Source organism: Perca flavescens, chromosome 21 (assembly GCF_004354835.1).
Source record: "Perca flavescens isolate YP-PL-M2 chromosome 21, PFLA_1.0, whole genome shotgun sequence".
NCBI classification, from domain to species: Eukaryota; Metazoa; Chordata; class Actinopteri; order Perciformes; family Percidae; genus Perca; species Perca flavescens.
Genome location: NC_041351.1, coordinates 29191297 through 29206398, shown reverse-complemented (window position 1 = coordinate 29206398; position 15102 = coordinate 29191297). Strand labels below are relative to the sequence as shown.

Below are 15102 nucleotides of genomic sequence, written 5' to 3'. Positions count from 1 at the left end.
TGCTAATGCTCTTTTTAACTTTAAGTCTTAATGGATGGGTTGGCTGTAAAACTGAATTGCCCCTTGGGGACTAATAAAGTTATCTGAATCTAATCCGCCTCGCCATCTGTGTGACAAAGACAGAATGGGGGGACGGAGTTGTTGCGCCTTTAGGCCGGCAGCGGAGGTAGTGAGAAAGCCCTAACAGAGCTTAACTGACGTCTGTGTCAAAGGGACAGTTGGCATGGCGGGACTACATGCAGTACGATGTCGACCCACAAGCGGGGTTAAAAAGTGACAAAGCAGCGCTCCCAGTAGCCAAAGTCATTAATAACCTTCTCTTGTACTTGCTCTCTCTCTCTCTCTACGGACAATTACTACCAGTAGCTACTATAATGCATAAAGCTAGGTGTTTGTGTGTCAGGATCACGTGGTTGATTGACGGTGCGGATCGCTCACACACACACTAGATGCCAACGCTGTTGTGTTGCACGTTACGCCTCTTTTGCTCCCGGAATGCCGGCATGCTATGGGAATTCACACACTGCTGCCTTTGCTTGGTTCCGTGTGAATAAACAAAGCAGACATAAAGGCAGACCTTCATTGCGGCGCTATTGCGGAATCTCTGTGTGATGAAAACTTTGATGACCTTTTCTCCACAACAAAAATGAGACTAAAACGTAATCAAAAGTAACCTTTGAAAACTGAAACTATGAAGAGATGTGCAATTTTCATCAACTAATAAAAGCTACAGTAAATGAAAATGTGAAAGACATGAATTGACACACAAACTAATTACTTTTAATGTTTTAATGCAAAGTCTTATTCAACAACCTGCATGCATCTGTCAAAAAGGTAGAGTGTAGCTCCTGTTTAGAGGAGGAGACTGATTGAAACAGTATCCTCCACTGCTCAAAATATCTCTTCCTTAGAAGTTAAAAAGTAGAACCATTATGTCTCTGTTAGCTAGTAATGTTACTGGTTATTGGAAGGAAAACATTAACACATTTGTGGACTAAATTCCTCTATAATCCCACTTAAAATAAGACAAGAGGCAGCAACAAAACAGCTGGGACAAACTACAAAAACAAGCAATAACCAAAAGGTAAGACAACAGTCACGGATGTGGATGTAATGTTGATGTTACTTTCAGAAGGTTATTCTTCGTGTTCACAGGCTAACAGTAGGAAAGAGTGCAAGATTCATGTCAACTGTAAACCATCTAAACCCAGACAGTAAGCACAAGTGGGTGAGTGTAGCTGCTGAATGATCAAGGTAGCTGCAATAATGGGGCTCTGTTCAAACAGCCAGAGTTGGGGAATGACAAGTGGATCCTAAAGAGAGTCAGTCTACAGTCTGGTAACCATGGTAGCTGTACACAACAAAGATGTCAACAGCTGTAGCTTCACAATGCTTTGAGGAAATGACAAAAATAAATGGCTAAACTGTTTTTGTTGACTAAAACTAGACTAATTGTTGACTAAAACTAATAAACAAAAATCAAATGACTAATCTGTGACTAAACCTAACATACCTTTAGTAAAAAATCTTAAATCCAGATCAGGTGTCAAAATTAACACAGGTGTTGAGTGTTTTGTGCAGTTTGAATATAAAACCATAAACCACAAAACCATCAGCCAAACTCTACTTCAGTAGCCAAGTACTCATTAATTAATTTGTATCCATCTTGTCATTCCCCTTTGTGCATTATACTACTGTACACATAAGGAACTGTGTGTGTGTGTGTGTGTGTGTGTGTGTGTGTGTGTGTGTGTACCTGGTCATTCATAACGACCATGTTTCGACTGAAGAGGTCGTGGTGTGTAATGATGCCAGTGAACCACTGGGTGGCCGAGTCTTGTCTGTACACACGCACGCGGTAGCCATTCAATGAATAGGGACCTGGAAGCAACAGGAAAAAGGTTCCATCACGGTGTTGTCGTCCCATTGCTGGAAGCATACAACTTTACTACAGGCTCCTCATGTTGTAAGACACACTACTTAAAGTGCTCATATTATGCTTTTTGGCTTTTTCCCTTTCCTTTATTGTGTTTTTTGTGCACGTTATAGGTTTACAAAGTGAAAAAGCCCAAAGTCCCCCCCAAGGGGACTTACCATCTCCAACAGAAAACACTGTTCACACACTGCTCCAAACAGCTCTATTGTAGTCCAGCCTTTACTACAAACTTTGGAACACACGTTATAATGCTCGCCTAGCTGCTAGCGTGGCACGCCCTCATACTCTGCTTCTGACTGGCTAGTAGTCCTTACCTAGGTACTGTCAGGGCACGCCCTCATACTCTGCTTCTGACTGGCTAGTAGTCCTTACCTAGGTACTGTCAGGGCACGCCCTCATACTCTGCTTCTGACTGGCTAGTAGTCCTTACCTAGGTACTGTCAGGGCATGCCCTCATACTCTGCTTCTGACTGGCTAGTAGTCCTTACCTAGGTACTGTCAGGGCACGCCCCCATACTCTGCTTCTGACTGGCTAGTAGTCCTTACCTAGGTACTGAGCATGTGCGACTTTCAACAAAGATGGAACAGAAGTGAGAGGTCTCACTCTGTAGCTAAAACAAAGAGCTCAACACACAGGGTGAAAAGAGGAGCTGCAGCAATGTGCAGTACAACAAAAATATGCTGTTTTCGAAAATTAAACCATGTAAACATATTCTGTTATAACCTCTAAATACAATTATGAAGCATAATATGAGCACTTTAAGGTAACAAGATGACTGAGTGCACATCACTAAACAATTCTTAACTTTTTATACTTCACATTCTAACATTGATATCTACAGAGTGTGATACTTGGCAATATAAAGAGCGTGATGGAAAGCTTACCTTGCATAAAAATTTCCTGCACCTTCTGGTCTTTGAGCCAGCCCCTCACTTCTTCATGGAGCTGATGGTTGTCTCTTAACACTGGGTTCTGGCTGTCCACCTCATCCTGAAAGAAAGACACACACAGACACACACAGAGGATATCAAAGGATCAGCATCAAACACACTGAAACACAAGCTTGAGATTAGGATACACCTGAAAATGCAGCAACAGGGCTTTGACACAAACTACAAAGTTGTGCATTGTAGAATTCTGGTTAGGGGTTAGGGTTGTATTTCATTTTAACATGTATCTATGGAATGTTACTCAGAGCAATGCTCTCGTTTAAGGCTACGACACACCAACCCGACAACCGACCTGTTGGCAGAAAAGGAAGTCGGACTGATTAGTCTCCCCGAGTTGGTCCAAAAAGTGTCTCGAAACACACCGAAGAGACGGCGACTTGAGCGTACGTTCTGCGTGTGCGTGAGACGTAATACGTCTCCATAACAGCAGGCGGTGCTAATCTATATTGTTGCCCAAAAAATTAAAACCTGCAGCTGATTGGACAAACGCGTCACGTGGGTCTTGGCTTCTCCCAAATTTCAAAGCCAGACCATAATGGCGGCTTGTTCGGAATACGATCTTGTATTTTACGAAAATAGTTCACCGAAAACATTTTAAGCGAGAAATAGGCCATAACGTTGCTGAATCTGTCTTTATTTCAGATTGACAAAGGTCAGTTTATAGATTTTCGTCACGCTCATCCCACTCGTCATTTCCGGTAAGTGTTTTAACATAAGTGCACTGATTCGCTAGTCAAGGGCTAGCACTACACCAATCAGATTGGTCATTGAGTCCGACTGCCCACTGGCCGATTCAACATGTAAAATCGGCCCAAATGAAGGCCTGACGGCTCCTTAATGGCCGATTATCGGGTTAGTGTGTCAGCACCTTTAAAGGACTTTCAAGCTGCCCAGTGCAACCATAGTCTGATCTGCTGGTCACTGAAAGCGTTTCACTGTCCCCACCCAGATTTATCCTACGGGGATCGAACCACCGACCAGTCTTCAGGCCAACATCGCCCCAAGGCAAACTGTAATTTGGCTGTGATTGGCTAAACTAAAAACATTTTTGGGATTTAAAAAAAAAAACTAACAGCAGGGCTGAACAATCCATCTTTTGTCAAATCAAAATCGCGATTTGAAAGATTGCAATTAGCTAATCGTGGAGACCTGATTAATCGAATGTGAATTATTTAGTTGAATGTTAGGTGAAACATTTTTACTCCTCTTTTCATTATTATATTTACAGTTTTTTTCATAAGATAAATGCTGGAATAATGTTACATATCACAGATTGTGTAAAGAAATGTCCTATTTTCAGTGGGGTTCTATTTATTGTATTACTTTATTTAACATGATCTTAGAAGGTGCAATGTGTAGCCAAAAAAAACAACCCTGCATATCAAATCGTAATGGCAATATCTGGCAGAAAAATCACAATTAGATTTTTTTTCCCCCAGATCGTTCAGCCCTAACAGTCAAAATATCTAAACATCCGTAATACTATATATCAGCTAACATCAAATACAATACTATTATGAGCTATTATTATAAGGTACTTAAAGACCAAGTTTTAGGAAAGAACTAACTATGCCAATAGAAGAATCAGGCATTCATCCTGCTGTGCTGCTTGCCATACTGAGTAACAATGTTGGTGAAGAGCAGCAGCAGGGTTTCTGTTGAGCAATTGCAATCAATAGTGAAATGCACACAACACAAACAAATACTCTGATTACACACCCTAAAATCTAATTCTGATTCCTGTTGGCCAATTAACTCTATAAATGTGGAATGGTTGTAAATACATAAAAGAACAGAAGTGCCGTTATATGAATAAACACAGCAAAGCTGAAATTCAACGGCAAAGAAGGGAGCCACAAGCCTTGAAAAGAACGGATGAAAGAGGAAAGAAATGCTTGGCTTTCCGTTTGTGTGTTTGTTTCACACACTAGGTCACAGAGTGAGAGGGGTGCAGAAGATGCTGCAACCATATCCACAACGCTGACTACACAATGCTGACAGATGACAGAGTGAGGAAGAAGAAACCAAACCACAGTCACCACACTGGTAGCACACTCCGCTTTACTGCTGTGTGTGCGCGCGCGCATGTGTGTGTGTGTACACGGTTCATTTGGTAAAAGGTTGGCAAAGGCTTTTTTTTGGGGGGGGGGGGATCTTCAAGGATACAGTACTTGAATTCATATTTAAAAAAGAATGTATACATTTGCATAGCAGGACATTTTCCCCTCCTGCCACAAATCTGTCGGCATTCTAATGAATGGCTGATACAGAAGATATCTAATATTCTATAGACAACCACCAAAATCTACTCACAATGAGTTAAAGAGATATTAGTAGTATGGATAATACTTGTACTAGACAGCCATTGGTCTATATTATATCAGTCTTTCTGTCAGACTTTGGAATTTGGGGTAATTTTTTTCTTGAAATTTTGGAAATCACATCACGTCATCAAAACGACAGCACAGCCTGTCCTCTCTGGACAGACAGGTCCGTCTGTGTCTGCCCTTCTCTATTGCCTGACTGCTAAGCAATGTACTTTTCTTTTTCTTAGTTATAATTTGGTTAGGTCAAATCTTCTGAGTCATAGTGTAACTACTCTGAGGCTTCGTGGGGTTTTTTTATGTCAGAAGGTGAAAGGTCAGCCAGCCTGTGGACTAGTTGGCTGAGATGATTCATCTTTATGTTCAGGTCTTGGCACGCAAAGCACTATGGGCCCTATCTTGCACTCAGCCCAATTGCCTTTGTACACCGACACATGTATCATTCCTATTTTGCACCCGACACACAGCGGACTTTTCCCTCCACAGACGCATGTCGGTAAATTAGGGAATGTATTTGCGCCCACCGGGGGCGGTTCAGCTTAAAGAGGAGGCGTGTTCTGGTGCAAATGTTCCCTGGTGCTATTTTGCAGTTTCAGAAAACAATTCCACCACTGACCAGGAAAAACCTGGTCTAAAGTCAGTGGTGCTAGTCTAAAGTCAGTAGCGTGTTATTCAGATGCTATTTTAGGGGCGCATGCTTGGCCATAATGTAGCGTGTGCACAACGTGCATACACTTTGCTTCTCTCATCTACATGCCATGACGCAGCAGTTCCCATTTTTGCAAACCATACATAATTACAAAGAAAAATAATATTACTGAAAATGCACTACAGGTGTTTGGATCTGTCAGGAGGCACTTTACAGTACAGTCCTCAGAAAGTCCCAGCGTTCTTTGTGGCTTGTTGTGTTTTACACAACATATCCATGAATCATGGATGTGTTGATGACATAAATGAGGAAATATTAGAGGACTTAAGGAGACGTGATGTTGAACTACGGCGGGATTGGACACTCCGGTGGGATCTGGTCCGGGAGTGGCAATGCGCGATGCGCTCCTGATGGAGCGGTTGGACGGAGATGGAGTGGGGGGGGGAGGAAGGGGCACAACAGGAGCAGGTGGTGCGTTTGGAGGCCCACGCTCCATGGCTGCAGCAATCCTCTCCAGACTTGAGGAGATGCGCCCGAGAGGCCGCAGCAACATCACCACCCGGCCAAGACGGCATTTATTACTTTGCCGCATCAGGGACAGCTCCCGCTGGCGTGCGGCAGGCAAATCCACCGTCATAATAGCAATCCGCCATGGAACAAGCGCACCTGCTCTTAAAGGGCAGTGACATGACGCTCTGATTGGTTTATTGCACGTTACGCCCAAACCACACCTAGCTACTACACCTAGATTTGCGTTGGGCGCAAGAGTCATTTATCCCGCCGGTATCATAGCAACAGCGCCCAAGATCCGCCCAAAAAGCTTTTGATACTTCCGTTTCAGATTGTTAAAATAGGGCCCTTAGTGTTACAAAACTGCTCTATAATGGTAACAGGCAGAATCGCTCTTTTTAATATGGCTCCAGAAATGCGCTCTCTCTCTCTCTCTCTCTCTCTCTCTCTCTCTCTCTCTCTCTCTCTCTCTCTCTCTCTCTCTCTCTCTCTCTCTCTCTCTCTCTCTCTCTCTCTCTCTCTCTCTCGCTCTCTCTCTCTCGTCTTGCTGCAGTGTTCTAGTTTCCCAGCCTTGTTCAGCTCTAAATTAAACCGGCATACACACTAAAAATACCACACTGGAATGCAGTGCTACAGAGGTCAGCATGAACATCTCTGATATATTCTTACACTTTGTCGCTCTGATGCTTATTTTTACCACTGCTATACAAAAAGAAATAAAACGCTCAATCAATCCAGTTGATTCTACACACAAAAGCAATCAATGAATGGATGTGGTAACAGTACGATCTTTGTTCTATTTACCACAAAAGATTCCACAAAGGGTACTTTTTACACTTCTCAAGTGAATCTGGCGCCCTTGCCTTGTCAGTACATGATAACAAAATACACTCAGTATTACAATACAATTTAAAACAAGATCATCCTGCTGTCAATCATCTACTGTTTGTACTCTATCATATCAAATGAACTTAGGAGAACACACTTAACTAGTGTGTGAAGAGATAGAACCAGCTTTGTTTATAACGTGTCCACCTAATATTTTCCATTTCATTTTTCTACCACTTCTCACACCTTAATCTGAAAAAAATAGTGCCAACATTGGAGCTGAAGGACCTGCTAACAGTGATGTGAGCCTCATAAAGCCTTCACTTTCAATGCTCTAACTATGTTTAGCTTTACTCTGACAGAAAATAACACCCATGTATGTGCCCGTGAGTCTATTTTCTACTAACACCACTGCAATCTATTCTGGCTCACTGTTGGCCTGTTTAGACAAGATACACACAGAGACTGTGTTACCAAGGCAACAGGGTCACCTCGACCACCGATTGGTCTGGAGCGAAATGGAATATGAGCAAAGAATAAAGTGCATGAAAAAAAGATTCACGATAAATCCCAAATGGGGCTCAAGCATGTGATCAGGATATGCAGAGTTAGGGGTGGGCTATCACGGTACAGCATGCCATTTCATATACAACACTGATTTACATCCTGCAATATTAAATCAGAAAGAGATTTATTGCCAGGTGCGTAGCACTTACTATGAATGTGGCTTGGTTGAAGGTGCATACATAAAAACAATATAAAATAAACAAACAATAAATAAATACAGAAACAAATAAAACACACACATACACACAAACACACACACACACATACACACACACACACAGACACACCAAATGTTCTGGGAAGTCAATTGGGGGTTGCAGTCTCAACGGCCGCAAACGGAAACCTTTAGCTACACTGACACCATTGTTTCTCCTCCTGATTTGGTCATGACGTCTCCTTCTCTGAGACTAAGCTACTATTGTTACCATGGCAACTACCAGCAACGGGCAGAGTATACACGCTGCCTCCTGTTTATCCCGGCTAGCGCACGCCCAGTTTACAAGAATGTTGATGAGATATTTTGGTTTGAGCGTGTTAAACAGATTAGTTCTTCTACTGGAGCCAAAAACACCTGAGTGCACAGAGTTCACTTTTGGCTCAAAACTCTTCAAAACCAAAATGTAGCGGTGGAGATGTAGCCTTAGTTGGATTGTTCTGTTGATATACGTACATATTTATGTGAGGTACCAGTAGGTGTATGTATACATATGTATGCATATACTGTATGTACATGGATTAAAATAATAGATGTACTTATTTCTCAACGCCCACTTTTTCAGTTTTGAATTTCAGTTTGTCTTTGGTTAGGTTTAGTTATCTATAGAATAGTGAGGTATTACATCAGTTGTGTACTGAAAATAAGGTGTATTATTTCAACAAAATAATCTAAATTCAAGGTCCACTCAAGTCAATATTATTTATATCGCGCTAAATCTCAAAAGAAGTTATCTCATGTCACTTTTCATATTGAGCAGGTCTAAACCATACCCTGAGCTTTTAACAGTCATCACATGACTGAAGAACCATACTACAAGTTGCGCAACGAAAACTGAGCAAACTTCATACGCTGATGGGAGCAGAAATCTGTGGAAGAAGCCAGTAAGTGGATATCGAGTAAAATGACTTTTTTCAAACTATTATTTCCAAGGTCGAGAATGAACTTTCACTCTCAATTTGCATTGTATTTAATTAGAAAAGCTACATAGGCTGATATGACCAATTCTGGTGACAGAGACAATTGACTGGAAAGCCTGATGTTAAAGCTGACGATACCTGACAAGCTCCTGTGTGATACCATTGGCAGCTCTACACTGTTGCAGCAATAGAAATAAAATGGATCCATTTTTCAATTTTCAGCTTTACATATAATATTACAATATTACTTTCCTAAAGTGAGTTTCTTTGGACAAGTTATGGAATTTATGTTGATAATCTACCACTAACAGATGTCATTTCACTGGGCCAAATCAATTGCCACCTGCTCAAATGAGAGGCCTATTGTTGGTAGTTAGTGATCTGGCAACCACATGTAAGGCAATCCTTCTATATCTATATCCAGCAACAGTGTGACCGGACACCACAGGTGTCTCTGTGAGCGTGTGTCTGGGTGTGTCTATGTGTAAGCACACGAGATGTTGTCAAAGTAACGTGACACTGGGGTGAAGTATGTGACAGCAGGGAGGAGGGGGCAGGGCAGGGTAAGGGAAAAGACACAGAGAGAGAGAGAGAGAGAGAGAGAGAGAGAGAGAGAGAGAGAGAGAGAGAGAGTGTAGGTGAGTGAGTGAGTAACAGCAGCACAATACATTGGAAAACACACTGCTCTGTGTGTAGTTCGGTCAAACTGATTCAGCACTAACAGTTTTAATCTCCACCGCCTGTCCTTCAGCCTTAACACACACCATAACTTTCTAGCGACACGCACAGACACACACACACACACACACACACACACACACACACACACACACACACACACACGAGCAGCAGGCTGGGTTGGCCCACTAAACAGTGACTTCATTGTACAGTTTATGCCAAACAGATTGTAGCCCCCTCCCTATCCCTTCCTCCTCTTCCTCCCTCCCTCCGGTCTTCCTGTCCAACTGGAAAAACAGAGAGGGGAGTGGCCACAGCTTCATTGCTCTGAGTGAGTGTGAGAGAGAGAGTCAAACTGTTTTTACTGCTCAGTGGGGTTCAAAGGTCTCCAGAAGAATAGGCAGCTCTGTGTGTGGGTGTGTGTGTGTGTGTGTGTGTGTGTGTGTACATCTCTGAAGTTGTTGCCAGGAGAGTGAGGCTACCACTTTCCCTCACTTCAGATGGTTGCAGTTACTGCTGATGTCGGGGACTGGGAAAGTGTGGGAGTGTAAGTGTGTGTGTTCTGGTTGTGCAGCAACAAATAGTAATTGGGCAGTGTGTTTCTCAGTTTGAAAAGGAGTTATACTAACAAAAAATAATGCATTACAATTCCATCACAATACAGTATACAGGATCAGTTTATACTTTAATAAAAGGTTTGGATATATGTAGAACTGACAAGGGCAATCTGACTCTGTTAAATATCCACTTTAAGGTTATCGCAGCAAAAATGACTGAATAACTTGTGCTCTTTATCTACCCACGATGTTCTTTGGAATACAAATACTGACATGCATCATCAGCTGACCTGGTCTGGAGTTGAATCGGGCGAGAGGTTTCATGGCTTCTGAGCGTGACTGCAAACTATGCTGAGTTGGACATCTCTGCCGTGTTTGCAAAGATGACTTCATTCATAGCTCTGCGTTAAGGGGTTACATGCATAGCTACACAGTAATTGATGTGCGCCTTCTAAGAAGTGCAACTACACATCAGGGCTACAGTTACTACGGAGATACCAAGTGGCAACAACAAGAACCGCTTTTGTCTTCTTCTACAAGTTAGCTAGGACAACGTGATCCGTCATCTGCTGCTTTTCACGAACGCACAGCTAACAAAAACAACTGCAGTTCACTGCGACCCTCGCTCTCTGTCACAGTGACACAATATAATAAAAGGCATAGAAGATACCAGGATGTAACTCTAGCTCTATAAGCACACGTGTAGGTCACCATCACTCCGTATCACAAAGCAAACAACAGAATGTACTGATTTACTGTAGGGACAATAATTAAAGCAGAATATGGCCTGATCATGTATGATACATGTGTTACAGATACAGTGTTAGTATCTATCTGGTGTACCAGTCTCCAGTGTTTACCTTACCATTGTTTTGAAATGTCAAAACCACCCCCCGCCCCTGAAAGAATGACAAAATTATATAATTATGCTATATATTTTTTATAAAAAGGGATGCACGAGATAAAGCTGTTTTCACACATACAGGCAATTTGCTTCTCGTTCCTCGCCTTAAAAGTTCAATTCATTTGAACTTACGGGCTGGCTACATTGCATGTGTAACGAGCAGACGTTCCAACACTACGCTTTCACTATAATCAGTGAAACTGGCTACACCGGACACAAGAGCAGCGCATAGTGTCCTACGCCATGTGTGCGCAGCAGGTGTAGCCAGTCAAAACATACATTCCTGGGCTAGTACGTTTCTCTGCTCTGTGTCTGAGCAGCAGTTACATAATACACTGCATTTAGTTTATAAGTGTATAGCAAAGCCTCTTGGTTTCACAGTGTCTGAGACACCAATGACTGGCTGTGCTCTAGGAGAACTTACACTGGTGAAAAAACTGCTGAAGAGACATTGAATGATTGAATAACTGAATGAATAGATAAATAACACGTTAACTAACAATAAACCAAACATTCCAGCATTTTGAACAAGACAAAGACAAGCAATTGTTGCATCAGTCAATGTAAAGTACTATCTATGGTTCATCATATGAGGAGAGATTCTATTGTTTTTACATCGGCAGCTTTACTTTAGGTCAACATTATAGACTGTACTGTACTCTCCAAGCCAATCAATGGCAATGTGGCTATATGGATTGATTTACTAACACAGAACCTTTCAGTTTACGACTTTAAGGATCCAATTTCAACTGTCAAACTAGATGTGTGCCTGTGTGTTAGTATGTAAGACTCAGTCCAGCTATGTCCAGGTCATGCCAGACTCCACAGAGAGACGAGTAAGTCGACAGGCTGTCACTCTCACTGTCACAGATGTCAGGTGTGTGTGTGTGTGTGTGTGTGTGTGTGTGTGTGTGTCAGCCTTCTACAGGAAATAGGACAAGACACTGGGGATCATGCAGACAGTATCCTGCATCAGACTAGGCTATAACGCAGTACTGCAAAATACACTGGGACACATACATCCTGTGCTTGCCGCAGAGCATTTTAAATGGACTACATAATGACTTGTTAATGAGTTTTCAGCACTTTATACAATTTTGCCAGCAAGGCTCTAATGAAAGATATGAAATAAATGGCACTGGTGTGAAATGTAAGTCTAGCTACAATCATAAGGTTTGAGTTACTCCAAAAACAATGCTAGCATAGGTAAGTAACATCTGTGATCTCTGGCTTATTTAAAGTTTTGTCAGACATGCAGCTGACTTGTCATTATGCAGCAAAACGTTGCACATTTAAAAAGATTTCACATTGTGAAGCATCCAGAGAAGGACATTTGAGCAAATCTCTGTTAAATCCCCATCCACCCTTAAACGATAGGAAAACAGGAAAGATGAAACCTCAAATATCAGTACAGAAAGCAACAACTCAATGGTCACAGCAACCTGAAACAGAAAGAAATAACAAGATGTTGGTAACATGAAGATACTTTAGCTACTTAAAGCTTCATCTAGCCACAGAGGGGAGGAGACGGGTCCAAGGCTACTTTAAGTTGAACACATAACAGATTGGTGATGGACACCATTAATTCTGTCAAAATAATATGGAAATACCACAAACTAAGTTTATCACCTAAACAGGGTTTCTACAGGTTTCACCAAGTCAAATTTAAGACTTTTTGAGACCTTTCTAAGACCATTATGAATGCAATTTAAGACCTATATCAGGTCAGATGTCAGAGACCGCAAACATTGTCTGAAACAATTCCCTGATTTACCTCATTGGCATTATAAGACTGGTGACTAGATTGGCTGCAATATACTGTAGGTAGCGTGTTAGTCTCATAATACAGCAAATTATATTTGGAGTAACAACAGAAAGAACTACAACACCACAGAATAAAAAATAAACATTCTAAAGTGTTTTGGGAACATTTTGGAGCCATGCTAGTAGGGCTGGGAAAAAAAATCGATTTGATTTAAAAATCGAGTTGGTAGGTCAAATCGATTCATATTTTCAAAAAAATCGATTTACAAATACAGTATAAATAATTTGGATGTTTAACAATCTTTGTTGCACACTGCACAGTGACTTTTCACTCAGAGAAAGGGTTTGCCTTTGCAATTTTGTTTATGTTGATGCACTTTAATTAAATACATTAAATATATATTTTTAAAATATATTTACAGTTCACAGTTATTTTGTTTTAAATGGAAGGGGGGAATCGAATCGAAAATCAAGTTTTTTATAAAAAAAAATCACTGATTTTTTTAGGGAAACAAATCGCCCAGCTCTACATGCTAGTTATATACTGTATATAGGCCAACATTTCATGCCTTCTTTTTCCCCTGTACCTATTACTCCAGTTCTACATGGTAGTTAGACATGAGCTAACTATCATGTATGAAATTTAAACTGGTTAATACAGGTTATCTGCAAGTTCTACAAACTTTAGCCTGTTAGCTGTTTAAATGCCATGTCGATGGAAAAATGAAAGCAAGCATTGAGCGTCCAGCGTATCTCTACTAGAGTTGCTAGTAGCGCTGTCTGCTGTTAACTTTTTCCCCTCTCCCAATAGTCAATAGTCAATCTAATGACAAAACAAATGATCTCGCATCTCAAACTTGGAAATCACTTTTCATTATAGTACAGCTAAAGAGAACATACACGGACAACTTCATTTACTGTATTACCATCAAGCTCCCAGAATATTGTATGTTTCGCTACCACCAGCAATGCCCATCACATCTGTTCATAGAGTGTGGCACATTTGTGGTCACTGACTGTGACAGAATCAGTGGACAGCCACAGAAACTACTGCACAGATCCAACGCATGAGTCACCAGAGGACACAGCAACAGTGGATCAGACTTCTGATTGGCTGCAAACAAAAGGAAAAATAGAAATAGACTCTCTCTCTCTGTCTCTCTCTCTCTCTCGGAATTTGGACTTGTCTTAAGCACAAACTGATGACTGATTGTGAATGTGCAGAACACAGTCTTCCCGCCTGCTTGACACTGAGTGGAACACAGTGTTCCAGCCAGCACAATACAACAAGCTGTGTTCAGCTACAGACCATCGACACACACACATCACACACTCTCATAACAGAAGTATACATCCCTCAGATATTTACTGCCAATTGTGAAGCTACAGTATCCATCGTGTGTCTATGCATCAGTCAGTAATAATGTGTGTGGATGAGTGTGTGTAATTTATGACTCAGTAGTGAACAGTCATGTGTAAAATCACTCAGAGGACAGACTGTGGCTGCACATGTCGGCTTTATATTCACATTAAACCCTGGCAGAGGCCGATCCATATGGAACACAGTGCCCAACCCTGGCTGCTTCTCTAGAGCCAACAGCACTCCATGGCTGCAGTATCCAGCCTAGAACTAATTGTGAATGACTAATTCTTCGTTAGCGAATGCAGTTACAATGTGTACATCTGCCAAAGGACATATTTTTTATTTTTTTTTGCTTTGATCTGTTTTTATTTCTTAGTGTTAACTGCTCTGAAATCGAAATAAAATGCAATTAGACAGTATTTCTGCTTTCTTACTCCTGTCTGCTGTAAAAGTGGAACTAGTATTTCCTGAAGTGGGAACATGTCTAAATTCAATTCAACCACAATGTAGTAATCAGGCCCAGCGGGCAAATTCAAAAAGGCTCGATGATCATTCAGTGTGAGTGGGATTGTTACCTGGTATGGTTGGAAGGCTGAATGGTCAGACAGGAAGTCCAGCTGTCGGTCTAATAAGAATTCCACCGCTGTTACTGACGATAACAGGCTCTTCCCCACCACTGGCTTAAACGCCTGCACACACACAAAAAAAAACACAACATGGTCAACACAAACAATTTCCCAATAACATAATAATATCAGTAGGACAGTTTTTTTAAGATTATTCTTTTGGGCATTTTAGGCCTTTATTTTATAGGACAGCTTAGACTTGAAAGGGGGGAGAGAGAGGGGGAATGACATGCAGCAAAGGGCCGCAAGTAAAGAGTCAAACCTCTATACAGTATACGGGCGCACGCTCTACCAGGTGAGCTATGAGCAAT

At 41.5% G+C, this 15102-nt stretch overlaps 1 protein-coding gene across 5 annotated transcripts in view; it reads right to left on the bottom strand.

The window, feature by feature from the left end:
* The window catches only part of jmjd1cb (jumonji domain containing 1Cb), a 146541-nt gene that overhangs the window by 35786 nt on the left and 95653 nt on the right, over positions 1-15102 (bottom strand). For all 5 annotated transcript variants that reach the window (XM_028566974.1, XM_028566976.1, XM_028566977.1 and 2 more), the window contains 3 exons: positions 14741-14854; positions 2822-2927; positions 1757-1881 (listed from right to left, as the gene is read on the bottom strand). In XM_028566974.1, coding sequence (XP_028422775.1) covers positions 1757-1881; positions 2822-2927; positions 14741-14854 — 345 coding nt within the window. The remainder of the gene's footprint in view (positions 1-1756; positions 1882-2821; positions 2928-14740; positions 14855-15102) is intronic.